This window comes from Argentina silus (genome assembly GCF_951799395.1).
Source record: "Argentina silus genome assembly, chromosome: 12".
Classification (NCBI taxonomy): Eukaryota; Metazoa; Chordata; class Actinopteri; order Argentiniformes; family Argentinidae; genus Argentina; species Argentina silus.
The window spans coordinates 10,377,450-10,393,354 of NC_139666.1; the positions used below are offsets into that span (position 1 = coordinate 10,377,450).

General features: G+C 42.3%; 3 protein-coding genes across 4 annotated transcripts in view; all 3 read left to right on the forward strand.

Annotated features, from left to right (window-relative positions):
• The window catches only part of LOC310812894 (plakophilin-4-like), a 69,094-nt gene extending 66,531 nt beyond the window's left edge, over nucleotides 1-2,563 (forward strand). For both annotated transcript variants that reach the window (XM_083681646.1, XM_083681647.1), the window contains exons 21-22: nucleotides 811-884; nucleotides 1,500-2,563. In XM_083681646.1, the coding sequence (XP_083537772.1) occupies nucleotides 811-884; nucleotides 1,500-1,745 (320 nt within the window). In that variant the 3' untranslated portion in view covers nucleotides 1,746-2,563. The remainder of the gene's footprint in view (nucleotides 1-810; nucleotides 885-1,499) is intronic.
• An 814-nt stretch (nucleotides 2,564-3,377) lies between these two features.
• Nucleotides 3,378-6,050, forward strand: dap1b (death associated protein 1b). The gene is made up of 4 exons (XM_083681650.1): nucleotides 3,378-3,529; nucleotides 4,891-4,984; nucleotides 5,197-5,260; nucleotides 5,469-6,050. Exons 1-4 carry the CDS (start codon nucleotides 3,463-3,465, stop codon nucleotides 5,583-5,585), a joined length of 342 nt encoding a protein of 113 aa, XP_083537776.1. The 5' UTR covers nucleotides 3,378-3,462; the 3' UTR covers nucleotides 5,586-6,050.
• A 2,688-nt stretch (nucleotides 6,051-8,738) lies between these two features.
• Nucleotides 8,739-15,905, forward strand: part of tanc1b (tetratricopeptide repeat, ankyrin repeat and coiled-coil containing 1b) — a 101,483-nt gene continuing 94,316 nt past the window's right edge. Inside the window, exon 1 of the mRNA XM_083681645.1 lies at nucleotides 8,739-8,805. The gene's annotated coding sequence lies outside the window, so the exon portion shown is untranslated. The remainder of the gene's footprint in view (nucleotides 8,806-15,905) is intronic.

Below are 15,905 nucleotides of genomic sequence, written 5' to 3' on the forward strand. Positions count from 1 at the left end.
CCCCCACCCCTCCCTTCTCCCCCTTCTCCCCCTCCCCCCACCCCTCCCTTCTCCCCGAGCCCTTCCCCCCACCCCTCCCTTCTCCCCGAGCCCTTCCGCCGAACTTCCCTCCTTCTTATCACTCCTAGTGAGAGGCTGGTAGTTCTTAGCCAGTCGGCAAAGTTCAAAAGAGCACTCAAGCCCCTTTGTTATGCTGAAGTTGGCCTGCTGAGCAGTAGAGGCTGCTCTGCCCACATTGTGAGCGCCGTCGGCTGGGCACCCACTACAGAGCCACCATTGTCAGCGGCCCTGAGGTGGAGCAGAGGCTGAGCACCCAGACACGCCACTGCCAGATGGAGAGCTCTCACCCCTCGCTGGGGCACTCAGAGGGCAGGATAAACAGAGTAGCCTGCAGCCATCACATTCTCCCCATCAATGCCTGTCTGCCCACATGCCCGCCTGCCTTCCTGGCGCTACCCAGGCCCCAGCCACTCTCACACAGAGGCCCGGCCGTAAAAAACCCAGCCACGCTGGGAACCCAGTGGAAAATTAGTTTTCAGGATTCCGCGCCGGTATGAAAGTCTGCCAAAGAAAATACCATCCCACAGGCTTTCCAAACAATAATGCGCGGGTGCCGAACTCGATTACTGTGTGTTGTATTTCCGCTCTGTGCTGCATAGCGGCAAAAAAGTAATCATATTCAGAAACCCTCCCTAAGCGGATATGTGGGATATTTGATGTACTGTAGTGTATGGTAACAAATTAATCAACTTTAAAGTGGGCTCTACCGTTTGATGTTATGCTCATCTTTTATGCATCTCTATTTTCCAGGGTCTGGTAAACCGTCACCATTTTATATTGGGTCCTACTCCTCACCGACAAGGGAGGACCCCAGAAGAACACAGGTAAATCAACACACAACACACAGAAACTCTAAGCCAGTCGGCTCTGGTTTGACGTCTGTCTCTCCCGCTCTATAAACTTGGCCGGGGCAGGCGCCCCTGTCCGCTCGGCTTCGCTAATGCAAGGAGACTGACACATATTCCGGTGTGGATGAATGAGGGTGCTGGGAGAGCTCCAGCACGTCAGTCTTTGTTGAGAGCCAGAGTGGATGTGACTGCTGAGATGGGGATGGGCTGGGCAGGTCTCGGGCACCTGTCACTGTGTGAACACGTCCCTGTGATCGCTGACTCAGATAACAGAGGCAGAGAAAGAGAGAAGGAGTGGGAGGAGGGAGCGTTGAGCCCCTCGACCTCATCTCAGACAGGCCAGTCAACAGTTGGTACAGTTAGGACATGACACCACTCTCTCTACCCTCACAATATGTTCCTGTCATACAGCTTTGGTGAAAAGAGTTGGCTTTAGCTCTGAGTTAGTTGTTACTAGGATTTCAACTGTATATTTCTCCCAATTATACTTCCTTAGATATGTATACGCTGGAGTTTTGAATTAGGCCGAATAATGGTACTGTGATTTTAGACAGGCGTATTGTGGCTAAATTGGTCCTGTGTTTCCCACAGCCGGTGTACTACACTGAGGAGGCAAGCAGGCGGAACTACGACACCTACAGAATGTACCTGCAGTCTCCTCACGGCTACGAGGACCCCTACATGGAGGAAGTGGTCACCTTCCCCCCCACGGCGGACTACAACTCCCAGCCGCATGGACTCAAATCCACCACCAACTACGTGGACTTTTACTCCACCACACGGAGGCCTTCCTACCGGGCGGAGCAGTACCCGGGCTCCCCAGACTCCTGGGTATAGGACGACTTTGCCACAACTACAACTGACAAACTGTTCCATAAACTTTTATTTGTGTGTTTGTTTGTTTCGTTTTTCTTAAAAAAAAGTGAATGTGGGTGGTTCGATGTGACTGAGCTATGGCAGATGGAGAGATGGAACGTTAGCCAAAGAAGGAAATAAAGGAATGTTGTTTTTATTTTTCAAAAAAAAAAAGAAGATGGAATCATGCAGTTAGTGGGTGTGTTGGCGGGGCGACACTGGACATTCATCGTGAGCGGCGTCCTGCTCTTGTCTAGATGTTAGTTTTTCTTTTGAAAACCCGTAGATGTGGTAGCATGGTGAAGGTGTGAGTCATGTGAGGAAAGGTTTGTGGTAAAGAGTCAGATGGGGAATGTGTATGTGTGTAAGGCAAAATGGATCATGAACTCATATCTGTAAAGAAAATAAATAATAATAATCTAATGATGTTAGTTTGTACAGAGGGATCAAATAGTATTCGTACTTAATGTTGAACTTGTGTATGCCATCAAGTCTTGTACATTTCCTTCATTTTATTGTAAATACAGAAAAAAATGACACCTGGTTTACGCTCATCAGCACTGGTAATCAACTTGTGCCATGTTAAATCTATAGATATATAAATATATGAAGAAATAAAGAGAGGTGGGGAAAGATGGCGTCATCATAACACAAACATGCAAAGATAATAAAAGTTCACTTTTGTTTTTTAAATGAATTGTGTAATTGCAGACATTTGTGTGACTTTGCAGATATATTATCTTTATTTTTCCATTCCCTGTCCTGCACCTTTCATGGGATGGTTCACTGCCATTTTCTAATGCACACCAACAGAAATAAATGTGAACGTTTAGTCCATGAATAGCTCTACCACTCCTCCCTTCTCTTTCCCATCCTGTCCTCCTCTCTTTGCATACATACAGTTCTTTCACTAGAAAAGGTGTCATAAAGACCATAGTAGACCTTTTCCAAATAAACACACATTTTCCAGAATGAATACAGTCCTTGAGAGAAAAGACTTAGGCAAATAGTGTCATATGCAGATTAATTATCCAAATTGATTTCAAAAGTACATCCATGTTTTTTTGCAAGGACATCAATTTACTAATTTTATCTTCAGATGAAATGTAATTCATCATCTTTATCAACAATTCAAGATTACTCACTGTACTGATTGGACTTATATAATGATTTTACAAAAAGAAACTGATATGGTTGACTCATACATTTAATCAACCTTCATGCAAAAATGCACTGGGGCTTTCATTGTGGCTCTATTGAAAACATTCCCACGAGAGATGAGACGAACCCATTGGATGAGCTCAGTTAAAAACAACTCCTAAAGCCCCCCTTGGTCTGCGCAGATCTGAAATGAGCCGGATAGCAGCATGGGAGCGCTGTTGGAGTCAAGGTGAAGTCATCGCCATATTGCTTATACCTACCAGATTCAAACAGGTCTGCAAACACGAAAGTGGGAGTGGAAAGAGAATTGTTGTTGTCACACTGCGCACGATGCGCTAATCTAAACTCATATGGATAGAAAATAGAACTTCTGAGGGTATGTAGTCCTATGGAATAGATCAGTCCATGTACAACCTACGCTGATGCTACTGGCTTCCTGCATCAGCTATGCAAGGCGTCATTTTTGTTTCAGCACTATAAAAACAACCAAGTGGGCGTTGTACGTTGTGTTTTGCTATTGTTGAGAAAGTTACTGAGAATGGTGCAACTATCCAAATCTGGGATGAGGGAGACTCATTTGTTGAAGGCTGGCCATCCTCCAGCAGGTATATTCCTTATTTATGAATACACATGTTCACTCAGCTTTTTCTCTGCAAAAATGTTTTGATGTAAAAATGATTCGATGATGTTGTTCATTGGACCTGTTTACACTGTGATAATGCAATTGAATTTAAGCCATTTGTAGTACTATATGTACTTAGAGTGCATCTAAAGGTTTCTGGTTTTAACGTGCAAACATTTGTGACAAACAATGTTGCTGCCGCTGCATGTTCGAACTTGGCAAGCGCACCGTGGATAAAACTGGATTTAATTAATTTACTCTCAATTGCATCGATCCCTTCCCCTAGTAATTATTTCTATAAGTGCTTATTAATACGTGCGGTAATTAATACGTGCGATAGTGTTTCTGTTTGTAATGAGAATTGAGTGTGATGAGAACTGAGAGCAACCTATTGTGCAAGAAGGGAACACACTGTGCTCAAACCAGCGCTCGAAGACGATCTGGATAAGAGCAGTACTGATTTTTTTTTTTTGATTTTCTTTTAAATGTATCTACTAATATCTACTATTGTCTGCAGATTATATAATCTTATCAAAATGTAAAGTCACACATAATTAGACCACTGTCATCCATTTAAAACTGAAATTAAAAAGCCTACATTAATTGATTTGATTGCTAAACCCTTCCCAATATTCCAAATTAATTAACTAATAGATCATTTAAAACACTTGTGACATGGAAAGTGTACATATGGTCCATTTCCACGTCGTGCTGGAGTGTACATCAACATATGCACAATGTCTCAGAAATGTACTCTGCTTATGCTCCAGAAAAAAGTTCTCTAGGACACTTTGTTGTCATCCAAATATGAACTCAGTTTCGGCCATAATTCTTGAATCTCTTAATTTGAAAATCCTCAGATTTATCGTGGACTTTGTCTGTCCTATAGAGGACTAATGACTGATGTTTTGCAGAGGAAGTTTTTTTTTCTGTACATGAACAGGATGTGGGTAAAAATAACTTTGATCTCATCTGCTTGTAGAAGCAACTGAAGATCAAGAAGGGCAAAAACAATGATGTACTGTACTCTTGAACACACTACAGAACACAAATCTACTTGTCTAACTGCCAACACTGACACTCCCGTGTCCCACATTTCTAATGGCAAAGTTGACTAACTGGAAGTAGCTTGCCCTGTAAATGTTAACAGGCTCTCGGTTCTAGTGTATTAGTGTAAGATTGCCCTTAACTCCTTCCTGGACATTTACAAATGTTAATACTATAACTTTCAATGACATGACTGATCATGTTTGCTTGACCAGAGTGATGTTTTTCCATCTCCTGCATTCCATGGTAGATGTGTGTTGGGACTGCATGTTTAACAGTTCCATTCTGGCTCCACAGTGAAGGCTGGGGGTAAACGGGTGGCCAAGAAGTTCTGGGATGAGAATGCTCATGTCAATCCAGAGAAGGAAGCCAAAAGACCTGATAAACCCAGGTATCTACAGTTTAGAAAAGGCTTGAAGATTTGTGTCACTTGGAACTTGACATAATTTGAACTTGAACTTGATTTAATTTGGTTCAACATAGCTTTTAAAGTTGTATTATTGTGGATGGGTTAACAGATAGATAAATAAATATGACTTTACAATGTTTGTCATCTCTCCCATTGATTTGCAATGTGTCATTAAAGGTCTAATTCTGTTGTAGGTCTCTGGCCACTGCCAACCGAATGCAGCAGGTGAGTGTCCTGATGGCTGGAACACTTGACAAGGTAAGAATCTCAGCCTTGCAGTGACAGTAGAGGGGTCCTCGCCTATATCAGTACCCCACATGAAGTGGTTCAAAATAAAACAAAAAAACCCCATCAGGTTTCTGATGTAAAACCGATCTGATTCATTCATCATGCATGATTCCTTCCAGATGGCTTTTTAAGCATTTAAGATGAATTGAAATCTATTTTGAATATCCTGTTTTTGCAGTTGGGCCATGACTTTCCAGAGACCCCAGTCAGCGTGAGGCACAGCAAGCTCCGACCTGCCATGGAGAAGCCACACTCACCCAAGACCTTCTTCATCCAGCAACCTCGCAAGTGTTGAGCCAACGTGGCTTGAAGAGTGGCCTGATGGGAAACATGTGAAGTCAACTGTGAAAGATGAACAGGAAGTATTACAAACATGATGGGACCAACAGAGGATGTCAGAAGAAGAGTTCAATGTTTAACATGTTCATTAATGTAGAATCAAATTCAGTTTTCCTCAAGGTCTGATTTGGTTGATATTTCTGACATTGCTACTTTTAGGTAAGCATGTTGAGCTTTGCAGGGGTATTGGGCTTTTTGGGTATACTTAAAAACCAGCATTTATATTGTGCCTTTATATATATATGATACTTTGTTACCATAAGTCGACTCAAAGTACATGGGTAATTGGGATAAGTATGTTGAATAAGAGGGGATAAGCTGGTAATGGTTTTTGACTGTTTCTTCCGTGACTGTTTCATAATGAAAAGCTTGGCACTTGTTTACGGCTCGAATAAAAGAAAATGCGTGGCATTCCAGAAAAGGATAGTGTTCTCATTTATTTTATCATTAGACTTTGCACCCTTCACATTATGCTCACTGTAACTAATTACCTTGAATTAAATTCAATTAGTTTGATTCAATGGAATAAAATGAGTCAGGATTTTCACATGCTGACATTTTTATTATCACCACAGGGTGGCGACAAGAGCATCTTTTATCACATTGAATGCCTTGCCTCACAATTTTATGCTCACCGTTCAGATTTAACTCATCTGACTTTCATGATATGGTAAAGCAACTGTAACTCAATAAAATCACTGTCAATATGCTTGAATCATACAAGTAAAACAAAAATATATGCATTTGGCAGCCCTGCCCTAAGCCTAACATGGCATTTCTTCGTGAAGCCAGCAGTATGCCGACATCATGGTGTTCCACAGAAACTCACCCATGGCTATATATGCTCTTAAACGCTGTCTTTGTAGGAAGCTCTCAGCATGTTTGGGCATCTCTGAGACGACCCCCACAAAAGATTCCCTGTTGTGAGGATGAACTCAGCCAAGCACTGTTCAGTCATTTAAGCAGTGGCCATTGACATACTGTAGTGCCCACACTTAATTATTGGTTAGTACTGTAGCTGTTTGTTCTGTCATAGAAGTGGCAATTCTCCACTTCTACTACTGAAAAATGATGTCCATAGTTATATCTGTAGAGTCTGCCTGCCTGCTTTTGCCTGACATATACAGTAGCCTACAGCAGGCACTTGAGTATAGGCATATTGAGTAAATGAAAGCACATAACTGCTATGTAAGGATAAGGTTTGTGGAATGCATAGAGAAGTGTTGAGGTCTGACCATATGCAGGATGGAAGAATACTGTCTGGAATGTGTTGTTAGAGAATGACTGCAGCCAGGGGCCAAAACCAGATCAAAACCCATTTCATTTGGTCTCCACGTTCCAGACTCCTCACTGCTTATATTTCATCTTTTGTTTCCTGTCTTTGTGGCAAAGACGTCAGATGTCAGTGCCAGAGAAGGAGACCTTTTATGGGGAATCGGGAAGATAGCTAGGTCCATACTGCCCTTGGGCACTTTGTAAGATGGGGTAGCATATCATAACACTGGAAACAAATGTTTTTACAACAGCTGTCAGACTGTTAACCAGCTCCCATTCCAGCAGATGGTGAGGTGGGCAGAGTATGAGGAGATGCTGGCTTTGTTCCCTCTTCCAGTCTGTGTTTGAGCCTCTTTGATCAACAGGGGCTTGGGCTGGAAGAGACATGCAGGCGTACACACACGCGCAGGCGTACGTACGCACGCACGCACGCACGCACGCACGCACGCACGCACGCACGCACGCACGCACGCACGCACGCACACACACACACACACACACACACTCAATGTCCAGAAATTCTAGAGGGACGAATCCAAAGCACAAAGTTCCTCATAATTGCAAAAATTGTATATGTACAGATTTACCCAATGTTGTGATAGTCAGAATGTAAATAGTTGAACAATTCATGACGGAGCTTCTTTCTTGATATTAATTGTATGGTAATCCACTCGGGTGGTTGCCCTCTTAATGAACAGCTGAGAGCCGTCAATAGTTGTGTCTTTGTTTGTAAGTCTATGTTGGTGTGTTTGCTTGACAAAACTGCTACTAATAACATTTGTATCATAACAGGCAGAACAAAAGCTTGGTGATGCTCTTGCACACATCTCTTTGGTAGGCCACCATCTGTGTATGACATTCTGTGTGTCTGAATTGGAGGGATGGAGTGGTTGGTGGTCCTCTGAGGTGCAGACAGGGTGCATTTCCTTGCCAATGACTGCCCATTCCCAGCCATCCCCAGCCATCTGATGGGGTTGACTGCCCCTAGCCTGTGACGTCTGCTCGACTGCTGAGAAAACACCAGAGTCCAACAATAACCCTGCCTCACAGAGAAGAAGCAAGAGGGACTGTAAGATGTATGCTGTTTTTTCAAGCAAAAATATGCTTTTTTATTTCCTGGTAAGACACTTTCTTCAATCCTCAAGATTATATTATTAATGATAATCAATCAGATAACTCTTTGCATTGTTGACAGGTTTTTGATTATTGCACTCATATAATAACGGATGGTCGAACTGCTCATATTCAGTCACCAAGCACTTGATTATTGTGAAATAACATGTGAATACAACATTGTTACTAGAGTAATAATGTTATGTTGGTGTTAATCAGTGTCACCAATGATGATTTGTTTTAAATGGCATAGTGCACGTGTCATGAAACGTTTTGACCACATGGTGGCACCATAGACTTGCCTAAATATGGATATCTGAGTTTACTCCTAGACCTAAGAGATCCTATGGTAAAGCCATAGGATCTGTGGTAAAGCCCAGAGAATGTCAAATGTATGTTGAACATTGTGCAAAGAACTAACAATAAACATAACTGAGCTAAGTATTAGCCCCAATTGCATACTTTCATCGTATAGAATTCACTGTAGCACAGGCACACAGAAAGGTATCTGCTTCAAATTCAGCCTAACCTCCTTTGATTTCATATGAAGACTACTTCGATTAAATGATTGCATGCACATGAGGCATGCATTCTGCGTGGGGGTCCAAATTGCTTGGTTACCAGTCCTGTAGTCCCGATGCGCAGCGCACACCCGTTCTAGCTAAATGACCTCATGGAGTTTAGTCTGGAGAGGGAGGAGTTCGTCGTACCTTTGGTCCATCAGGGATTCATGTGGAGATAAACTGTAGGAAAACTTTTTCTACTGGGATATCGATGACATTTATCAGGTAATTTATTTAACTTTCAACGTAATGTTTACCGATATACATCGAGAACAGCTTGGACATGTCTGTGTCCAGCTATTTGCCTAGGTATAGTTTTGTCGAGAAAGTATGAGTATACTTGGGAGTTTCGCCAATGTGTAGTGAAGGAATAGCTCGCAAGAATATGTTGGAACATGTCTTACGAGAGAGAAATCCCGGCGAGTTTACAAACATTTTACAGTCAGCTTTGAAAGTAATTTGTGTATGATTTGAATTGATGACTAATTGATTGATAACACTGAATGATGGTTTGTTGATGGTACTTAAATTATTGTTTAGAAAATAGTTTGGGGTTATTGTCCTCTTCAACTACTGTACCTTGACAGGTCTATTCAACCTGTCAAGTCCCGTCGTGCTACTTGAATTTCTAGTGAAGGCATTTCTCGTCAAGGCGGTCCATGAACGGGAAATTGTGACAATTCGTAAACTTTTGCTGTGCTACGACTACGTACGTGTCAACTTGACGATGTTATCAGAGACTAGAAAGCCTCGCTTGGCTGAATAATTTTGGTCTCATTTGATCTTTGCTCGCCTATTGATGCTCATCGGGGTGTTTGGGGATTCTTAACACATGCACACCTTTAGCACATGTTCAGTTAAAGAGATACAAATAATTGTATGCTACTTGTACTTATGTTGAGGGAAAATAGAAAAAGATATTCTGGAACTTTATAAGATATTCTGGAATATGGAATGGTCGAGCTGATAAAGTCGGGTGACATCCTGTGTCCCAAACAGGAACAGAAAATAGTTTATTACGCAGCATAGGGCCAATCTAAACGGTGTGGTCTTGTTTGATGCGTGAACCCTATTTTTACATACAAATGCGGTGGTTTTGAAATTAAGACCAACCCAGATGTAGTGATTTTGCTCGCCCACATGGGATTGAGTCATTGAAGTTACCACTGAATGTTTACACAAGATATTTTCTTCTGCTGGAAGAACACTATTAGGACCTCGGGTGAGAGAAGAAGTTATCCACTGTAGTTTTTCTTTCTGAAACTTCAGTATGAATACGTTTTCAGATTTAATTTGATCAACAAGGTAAAATGAAATCAATGACATCATGATATCCTCACTGAACTATGTAGTTGTAGCCAACCTTGAAAGGCCCTCGTGTCTGCCTCAAAGTACACCTGACTTAAAACGGAGCTTTTTCATGTTGAAATTGATTTTCAAACAATAGGCCTCAACACAGCTGCAGTTTCACTTGAGTCCACATCTTGTTAGAGTAAACAACATAAGATTGAAATTGATTTTTATGACAACATGTATTATTTTTCCCATCTGCCACTTCCACATCAAGCAGTGCCAATGACTCCAACTGAGTTGTCAGGTAACACTTGACACAATTGGCCGATGAAATTTGATTGTGTTAGACTAAAGGTTTTCATTTCCACAACAGGTACAGTACAGCTCAATAGACAGGTGCTTGCTAATGCCACAATAGAAAACTTGTGCTACAATACAGCACGCTCAACGTAATTTCTATGATGTAGGTCAATTATGCTACAATATGTTAATGCAGTATTTTTATCCGACTAATTGTAGCATTACCGATGAATGTTTAGTATTAGTCAATCAAGCTATTTATCGATTAAATTATTTATCAAGTTATCCCTTTGAAGTGCCCACAAGGCCTGTAGTCACAGCGGCAGAGTCTGGTTCCCATGGTGCCCAGCCAGTTGGCCAGTAACAGGTGCTGGCAGTGGCACCAGAGAGAGGTTGAGGTTGAGGAGAGAGAGGGTGTCAATAGAGCCACTGACCTGACAGCGTTTGAATCAGTGTCCGAACAGTAGCCACATTATGTAGCAGCACATTATTCCAGTAATACGACCAGATATTTAATGTCTAGTGATGGGAAGGGTTTAATTGAACCAAGGAAGGGCCCTCGTTATCAGACATTAGGCCACCAGTATTGTTTTGTGCGGTCAAAGACAGGGAAGTGTGCATCGTTTCTTTTCAGAACTTGGTCACTTTTTTTTTTTTAAACTGAAACATTATCAGACTGATCTGGTAATGTCAGGGTTAGATAATGGTCAACACACACCCATAACAAAATGTGACAGGAGAAGGTTACTCTACTCCGCTCGGAAGATGGTGTTTGTTTTGAAACAGTAAATTGATGATGTGCTGCAATCACACTCGGTTCTCCGTACTCTGTTAGTAAAAGAGGGTCTTGTGTTTGATAAGTTGGACTCATGGATCATGACAGGGATGTTTTTATGTGTCATGGTTGTTCCAAGTGGTTTGATAGGCCTGCGCTTGAGCGTTGAAACAACGGGGGCTTTGAGTGTTGTGTGTCATGCCAACGGTCCCATGGACTGAGGCGGGCTTGCAAGCTTTTTGATGTCATCACTAGGAACAACAATGTTGCATTTAAAGGGTTTCGGTGGTGGTAATAGAGACCAGGCTAAATTGAGATTGTCCCAATTACAGTCGTGCTTATCATTAATAATTATATTGTTCACCGCTATCGCATTTGTTTGGAGTCATATGATCTCCCACAGTCACAGTTTCCGACGTAATAGGACGCTAACAATATGCAGTGATTTCCAGTCTGCTTTTTAGTGCTATGATTGGTTCAGTTCAGTTGCCATTGGCTTCTCTCCAGATCATTACATTAACCAGTATCTACCCTATAGGGTGTGTGAGGACATTGAGTAATTGCATTAGGTACTGTTTCTCAAGGGTTGAGGCAGTTTATATCTAAATGCTTGCCTTAACTCTTTTAACCCCACCATTTAATTTCACTAGTTCCCTCTAGGCCATCAATTAAAATGTAACCGAATGGCAGCTATGCATATTGAGTTGCCTTTGTATTTAGACGACGGTTTAGTTTCTGAACATGAGAGCAGCTTGAGTGGAGGGAGTATGTGGAACGCAAACAAAGCTACTGTACCACCCTGTGAAATTTAGAGTGACCTCATTAGCTCCTTTGAGAAAATACAGTTTAAAACCACAATTATTCTGGTCTGCCAAATATGTTATGATTCCACGCTTTAATTAACACATTCGGTCCAGTGAAGCATTCCACAGAACTGACATTCTGATAATAATTCATTTATGAAAGAAACCACATAACCTCCAGTCAGTGTGTGCTGTATCAGCCCCAAGCCCAAGAGTGTGTGTGTGTGTCTGTGTCTGTGGTGCTCTTTAACTGTACCTCTTTATGAAGCAGCTGGCTGTTATTGATTAACATTTTTGTTTTGAAAACCCCTAGCGAGAACTAGAGGGCTAGCTGTTATGACTGTGTAGTTCGAGGGGCTGCATGATCTCGTCTCTGGCCCAGTGGTCCTTGAACGAATGTCACATTTGAAACAGATTGAAGGTGATGGTTCAGCTGTGGTGTGGCTTCCAATATGTTTACCTCATAGCCTTTTACACCACACCAGTCACCCCACCCCTCTCCCATGTGCTCTCTGTATAATGGTCAGTTTCTTAGCCTCATGCGTTACTGTTGCTACAAGCTAGGCTAATAATAAACCTCTATGATGGTGATGAGTGGCCATGAGGTCTTATCTCCAAACAGCCTGGGCTGAACACCTGTGGAATGTCAGCCAAAACCCTGGAGAGATTTATTAGATGTGCACATCTGCTTTAAACAAAGGCAACAGGTCCACATCATGACAGAGTCCTGACTTTATGACTTTATTTTTTCCCCGTATTGTACTCTCTTGTCAAGATGCCATTTTAAAAAAATGTCTTCCTGAACTAGAAATGCTACCAGAAAGACTGTGAATAAGGATGCTACGCATGAAGAGAAATACTCTCGACTTTAAACCTTGCCTGTTAATATTTGACCCTGATCAAATAGCAGGAAGCCCCAACCCTCAGCCAAATATCTGCCTAAGTCTGACTCAGAGTTCTCCCACTGTTCAAGGAAATTTCCCATCCAAGCATTTGACATACTTAAGGTTAGGCCCTTGGCTAGGTGGTGCACTTTATCTGCTAGTTCACCTGCCTGCACTGTGCCTTATGATCTGATGGATCAATAAAGTAAAGATCAATCAAAAGTCATAGTAGCAGGAAACGATGATGGGATCCTGAGGAATTGGTGATGCTCCAGGTTGTTTGGCCTCAGCCTGATCTCATGAACATATGATGGTGTTTTGTCCTGTTTGGCCGTGTTTCCAAGAGTTAGGAGTCCTCCCGATGGTCCAAAAAAGAAACCTGATAAAGATTGTTAATACATGTGTGGGCTGGCTGAGGCTGGAGCAGCTGGTGGGTGGCTCATACACAACTACCAACCTCCTCTTTGTCAATGAGGTCAGAAAGGTCAGACAGGTAAGACCTGAAGGAGACCTTCATTAGCACACTGCAGATCTTTGAGGAAGGAACTTTTGAGTTTTTAATGTAACATATGTGTTTGGCACTGTGTTGACTTAACTATAATGTGAAATAGGTGAGATTTATTTGGTAAGGGATGAGCAATGTTTTGTCTGACAGTTTAGATACTTGTCAGGTTGAGTCAGTTTCCACAGCCTCAGGTGGAACTGTAAATTCTGAGTAACGATCGGCTTCAAAAACATGTCTCAACTCTTCAGTGCTCTGGGTGAGCTTGGATAGGGGGAAAATGACAGATCACAAAAGGTTTCTCACACTCTGATTGCAGAATAGGCATTAGATCTTCAATTGTCAGGGTGGAAGAAGTGTGTCTCCAAAATCCCATTAGGATTCAGCTTGCTCTCAAATTGACCTGAGCGGTTTGACCTGTCTTTTCATTAACAGTTATCCTCCGGGGATATACTAAAGCTAGCAGGACTAATGAGCAGATTAGATTTGTCATCTTTTTAATTTCAAAATAATCCATGTAGACATTGAGTCATGATGAAAAATTGGGTTACTTGCCCCAAGTCACAGACTGTAGGCTATTTGACTCTGCTTGTGACAGCATGACCTCATCCATGCCTTAGGGGTAAATTGAATAATACACATAATCCCAGAGAATGTCAGGCTGTTTTCCCATCATCGAGCTAGACCTAACTAAGTTTACAAGAACACTGCTCCAAGCGTGTTCTTATGTCAGGTAATAAACTAAGTGCCTCCAGACTTTAGCTGGTGTTATGATAGTGCCATAACAGTCCACTCCTCTGACAGTCATGGCCATGTTGGGGGTAGGCTACAAAGGTGACACACTACCTAAATTGCGCAGGCATAAAGAATGACATGATGGATGTTACTAGGCCGCTCCTTGCGACATTAGAAAGAGATAGGGAGCAAGAGAATCCCTTTGATAAATGCACCACATTACCTGTTTCATTACCTACATAATCATGCCATCTCACATCGTGGCACCCTTTGTGTAGCCTACTTCAGCAGTCAAAGTGTTTTTACTGTGTTAATGGCAAATGGTATAGTATTGTATAGCCTAGTAGAACATTACATTAGCCCCACGACACAGTTAGCAAATCATTAAACCAGCTAACTGTTGGCTTTCCACTCACCACATCATCTCTGCGATGTTACTGCATAGATACAACACTGTCAGAAATTGTTATTCATACAGATCTTTCCAGAAACTGAATAGCAATAATGAAACCGTTTCTTTTTATGTCTCAGACAGCCAGACTCACCCACCCTCCCAACTATGGGTGGACAGCATTTGGCTGTGATTTTCCCGGGACAAGGAATGAATCATTGTGGAGTTTGCCTGGAAGACTGGTTTATGAAAAAAAAAAAAAAAGAAGTTTTGTCTATTGTAATTTCCTCCTTTCAATGGCGGTGAGAACGGACGGCATAGTTGTACACAATGGGTGAAACAGAGACGCGGCCGCCCATTCTCCCATACCTTTACTTCCTCTTCCAGGGGTAAGGACTGTGATTGTTTCACTGAACTTTGAGTTCAGCAGTGCAGGCTGTTTCCTGCCTGTCTGTACTCATGAATGGACAGTAATATAATGGACATCACAAAGCTATCAAAAGCAAGGCCAGGAATTTTCATGTGTTCAATCTCGCCAAATTAAAATTCATTTCACAGAGGCATTCTTTATCGGACGCTGGCAAAGTGTCCATTCACTCCGACAACATAAAGGTCAAAGTAGCCTGGTGCGAATCTCCAAGTCGCTATGACAACAGTGTGGAAATTTGAGGAGAATCATTCATGTAGAATCAGTGGATGAAAAAGCACTGGCTGTTAACAGGCAGGAGGTGGAGTAAATAATAAAAAAAAAAAGCCTTCAGTCATGGGGAAGTCAAGCTGAAGGTTGCTCTCTCTATTGTCTGGTGTGTCACAGCACAATGCAGGTCTACACACTCAAACAGTCCAGTGTGTGAATGGGCCTATAGCCCGAGGCAATCAGGAAAACAATCCCACTTCCGTTCTATATATAGCCGGGCTTCTCGGATGACCGTCTTATAGATGGCCTCATTAAGCACATGTCAGCCCTGGCATTGTTACAGGTGAGACTCGCCTTTCTTCCCTCAACCTGTATTTGGTAAACTCTATTAAGCCAGGGAGACCTGTGAAAAGGCTACGTGTTGATGATAGGCCCGTATGGTTTCCCATTTTTCTGTGCTGAAAATACCGTTTTTCTTCTGGGTCATGGTGTCATATTGGGTGCTGCATTGTCCTTTTGATTGTTAGGAGGAGCTAAACCTGAGGTGACTACTAGTCCTGAAGTGATGTGAGGGATATAAATAAACAGCAGTTGAGGGAATTCTCTTTCCAGAGTTAGTCAGTTAGTCAGTTAGTCAGTGCCGACCCTGGTTTTGCATCATAGGCTTACCTCTGCTGTTCTTATCAGGATTTTGCTCTGGCGGACTGACCGCACTGCCTGTGTGTGTGTGCGTGCGTGTGTGTGTGTGTGTCAGACTTCACCCCCTATTTCCTTATTTGATTGGTGGTCCCTGGGAATCTCTATAATATATTACTTTGGCTCAGACACTGGTGCTTGCTTTGCGGTGCCTCAGAATATGAATATTGAGTGTGTGCTGCTCCTCTGTTCAGTGTGTGTCCACAAAGCATTGACAGCCACATTGGGTCTCTGGCAGCTCTGGGACTAATACAGAGAGGCCCTTCTAAAGGGGCCCTGTGTAAAGGAGATAATACCCCAACTTAAATA